Source organism: Pterocles gutturalis, unplaced genomic scaffold, assembly GCF_000699245.1.
Source record: "Pterocles gutturalis isolate BGI_N339 unplaced genomic scaffold, ASM69924v1 scaffold20392, whole genome shotgun sequence".
NCBI lineage: Eukaryota > Metazoa > Chordata > Aves > Pterocliformes > Pteroclidae > Pterocles > Pterocles gutturalis.
The window spans coordinates 12718-15648 of record NW_010113273.1 but is presented as its reverse complement, the minus strand read 5'-3'; the positions used below and the strand labels follow the sequence as shown (position 1 = coordinate 15648).

At 37.7% G+C, this 2931-nt stretch overlaps 1 protein-coding gene across 1 annotated transcript; it reads right to left on the bottom strand.

The window, feature by feature from the left end:
- Window positions 1–991: 991 nt before the first annotated feature.
- Window positions 992–2113, bottom strand: LOC104462489 (neuropeptide Y receptor type 6-like). The gene has a single exon (XM_010074439.1). It carries the CDS (start codon window positions 2111–2113, stop codon window positions 992–994), a length of 1122 nt encoding a protein of 373 aa, XP_010072741.1.
- Window positions 2114–2931: the final 818 nt, after the last annotated feature.

Here is a 2931-nt window from a genome sequence, read left to right as displayed (position 1 = left end):
GATGGTAATCTGAATGTTAATTCTTTTTGCTTAAGTGGGGCATTGGTAAATTGCTGAAGTTAGAGAATAAATTACAAGGAATTTTATGTACAAGTGTCCAAAAAAAAAGTTGGGGGGCTTTAGCAATACAGATGGCTAATGATATTTGGCTTGAACAAAAGAAGTCAAGTTTGTTTCTAAGGTGGAAAATTACACAAAACTAATTTTCTACTCAAAGAGAAACCTATAATCTGGAGAAGTAGCTAAAACAAAATTTACTTTGAATTCATAGTGTGCTTGTTTGGTAATGGAGACTCTAAAAGGGCTGTTTTAAGGACCAGGGATGGTGGTTACAGAGAAAGCAGTGATCTGTACGGGTCGTTTGGAGTAGAATACAATGCTTTTAGGAGAAATGCTAAGTACAATTCCTCCTTGAACAGCAGCAAACTGTATTTGCAGGATATCAAATGGGGCCTCTATTGGTGCTCATTAAAAAAAGGAAAAAATTCCAACTCTAGACTTTTCCTTTGTTAAAATACAGCTTCTGGGCTGAACTGGTACTAAACCAAAGCAAACTGCATGTTGGGGCTGAAAGGCCACAAACCAGTCTGTGAGAAGGCTGATGAAGTCAGGAAAGACAGAGTATTTGTGGTTTATTTGGGTGAAGCCAGGTGTTCAGGAAGGACAACCACATCGGTGGCTGAAATGGAGCTGGTTTTATTGGTGCTAAGGTAGTATGTCAGTGACTTGAGGAAACTGTGGATTAAAAAAAGTAAGATGTCAATATGGTTTATAGTTCATTATTATTGATCTTTAGGACCCTTGGAAGTGGTTTATTAGCATTAATACCATCATAAAGTACCTGTTAAGAGTATGCCTATGGGAGCATAATCCTGGTTTTGCTGAACTGAATGGCAAAGATTTCCTCTAAACTCAGTGGTGACATGATCTAGACCTACAGAAAGAGGTCATCTGCAACAAAGTACTTTTTGGAAACTGCTGTTGGTTTATTTTAGATATCCATGGGGGCATTATTTAATTTCAGAGATCCCTTAGATGCATCAGTTTGCAGATTTGAAAGGGCAATATTTTCATATTCCTCTTGTGATGCTGAGCATCTGCAGTGGTGAACTAACACTATCAAATCCTTCTGAAAATTCTTGTTGAGAAATCCATAAAAGATCGGATTGATACATGTTGAGATCATGGCCACGAGGTGGCACATTGTAAATGCTAGATTATGATTACAGCTCATTAGTGCCTCATAGTTCCAGTCAAAAACAACATTGAAAATATTGAGAGGCAACCAGCAAGCTGCAAAAGTCCCAACAATTGATACCAACATGATATTAATCCTTCTGTTTTCACTCAGTCTGCTCTCGTTTTCTCTCATCCTGTCTATTTTACCATGTCTCCTTCGAAGGCATACAAATATCCTCAGATAGCAGATAAAAATAAACCCCAGTGGGAAGAAGTACTGGAAAACCAGCAGGCTGGTGGTAAAAATCAGCCGTTCCGTAACAGATGGCCACACTTCGATGCAAGCAACCTTGTTCTTGTAGAAATCACTATGGAAAGATAGGTGTTTGAAGGGTTCATCAGTTAATTGGTGAAATATTAAAAAAGGAATGGATATGATGAGGGAAAACCCCCAGATGAAAAGGATTCCCCAGTAAGCATGTGAAATATTGGGCTTCCAGCCACGTGGGTTCACAATTAACTGATACCTCTCGATAGCGATCAGTACGAGGGAGAAAATGGAGACTGTGACGGACATACTTTGTATGAAAGAAGTTACTTTACACATAGCTTCCCCAAATATCCAGTAGTCCATTAAGGTATACGCAACGGTGACAGGAATACACATGATACAGATCAAGACATCTGATAAAGAGAGGTTGGCAATCAAAATGTTGGTAACATTTTGAGCTTCTTTCTGTCTCTTTATTATAATAATCAGGCAAAGATTTCCAAAAAGCCCCACTATTGTAACTAATGTGTAGGCTGTAATAAGCAACAATTCTGCAAGGAAGGAAGGTTGGCACATATCAAAGGTAAAAAACTGAGAAGAGCTCATGTTAGAGAGAGTTTGATTAGGCAGAATCTCACGAGGATGCTCAATGTCTTTATCCATCCTGAAGCATCTCTCAACCTATGGACAAAAACTAGGATTATTTAGAGGATACTTTGTATGGAGCTTTCCAAGGCAATGATTACTATGAGTCTGTCTTTGTAGTTGGTGTAGTTTGAAGTTTTGAGCAAATCTAATATAATTAATTCTAGCACGGAGAAATCCTGAAAGGAAAAGCCAGCGGGGCAGCATTAGTGGTTTTGTGTATATATATATGTGTGTGTGTATATATATATATACACGTATGGATGGAGGTTGATGCTACTTTTCTGAGGTTCTGCACTGACAGTGCTACAGAACTGTAACTGATTGTGATGTATAAGAAACAGCAGTGATAGCTTTGATTAAACTTGTATGAACTTTTTCATATAAATTCTCCTTTACCAACTGTGGATAAACTTTGCTTTTCAAAATAAAAAAAATATTTTAAGGTCTGTTTCAGCAAAAGATTTAGCAAGGTTTAAGGAATTCCGATGAGAATAATCTGGTGCTTTTTTTATTACCAGAAGAATGAAGAATTGTGTCCTGCCATCACATTGCCAGCTTAGACATCACACTTCTGTTTTCTTCAGAAGCACAAAGCAATGTGAGCTAATACACCAAATCCTTCTGGCTTAATTGAAATGATGTCTGCTTCAGTTTAAGTGATATCCAACACCTCTGTGAATAACATCTTTAGGGGACTTTCCTGTTCTGCTTAGTATATTAAGATAGCACGTCCCTTTTCCTCAATCTAATTGAGAAAAATGTAAACTAAACAAAGTTCACGTCTTGGTTGTACACACTTATTTCTGTATCCGTAGTTGCCAAAGGTTGTCTCA

Excerpts from the sequence above, each read along its gene's own strand:
- LOC104462489 (XM_010074439.1), bottom strand. The coding sequence starts at position 2,113 with ATGGATAAAGACATTGAGCATCCTCGTGAGATTCTGCCTAATCAAACT.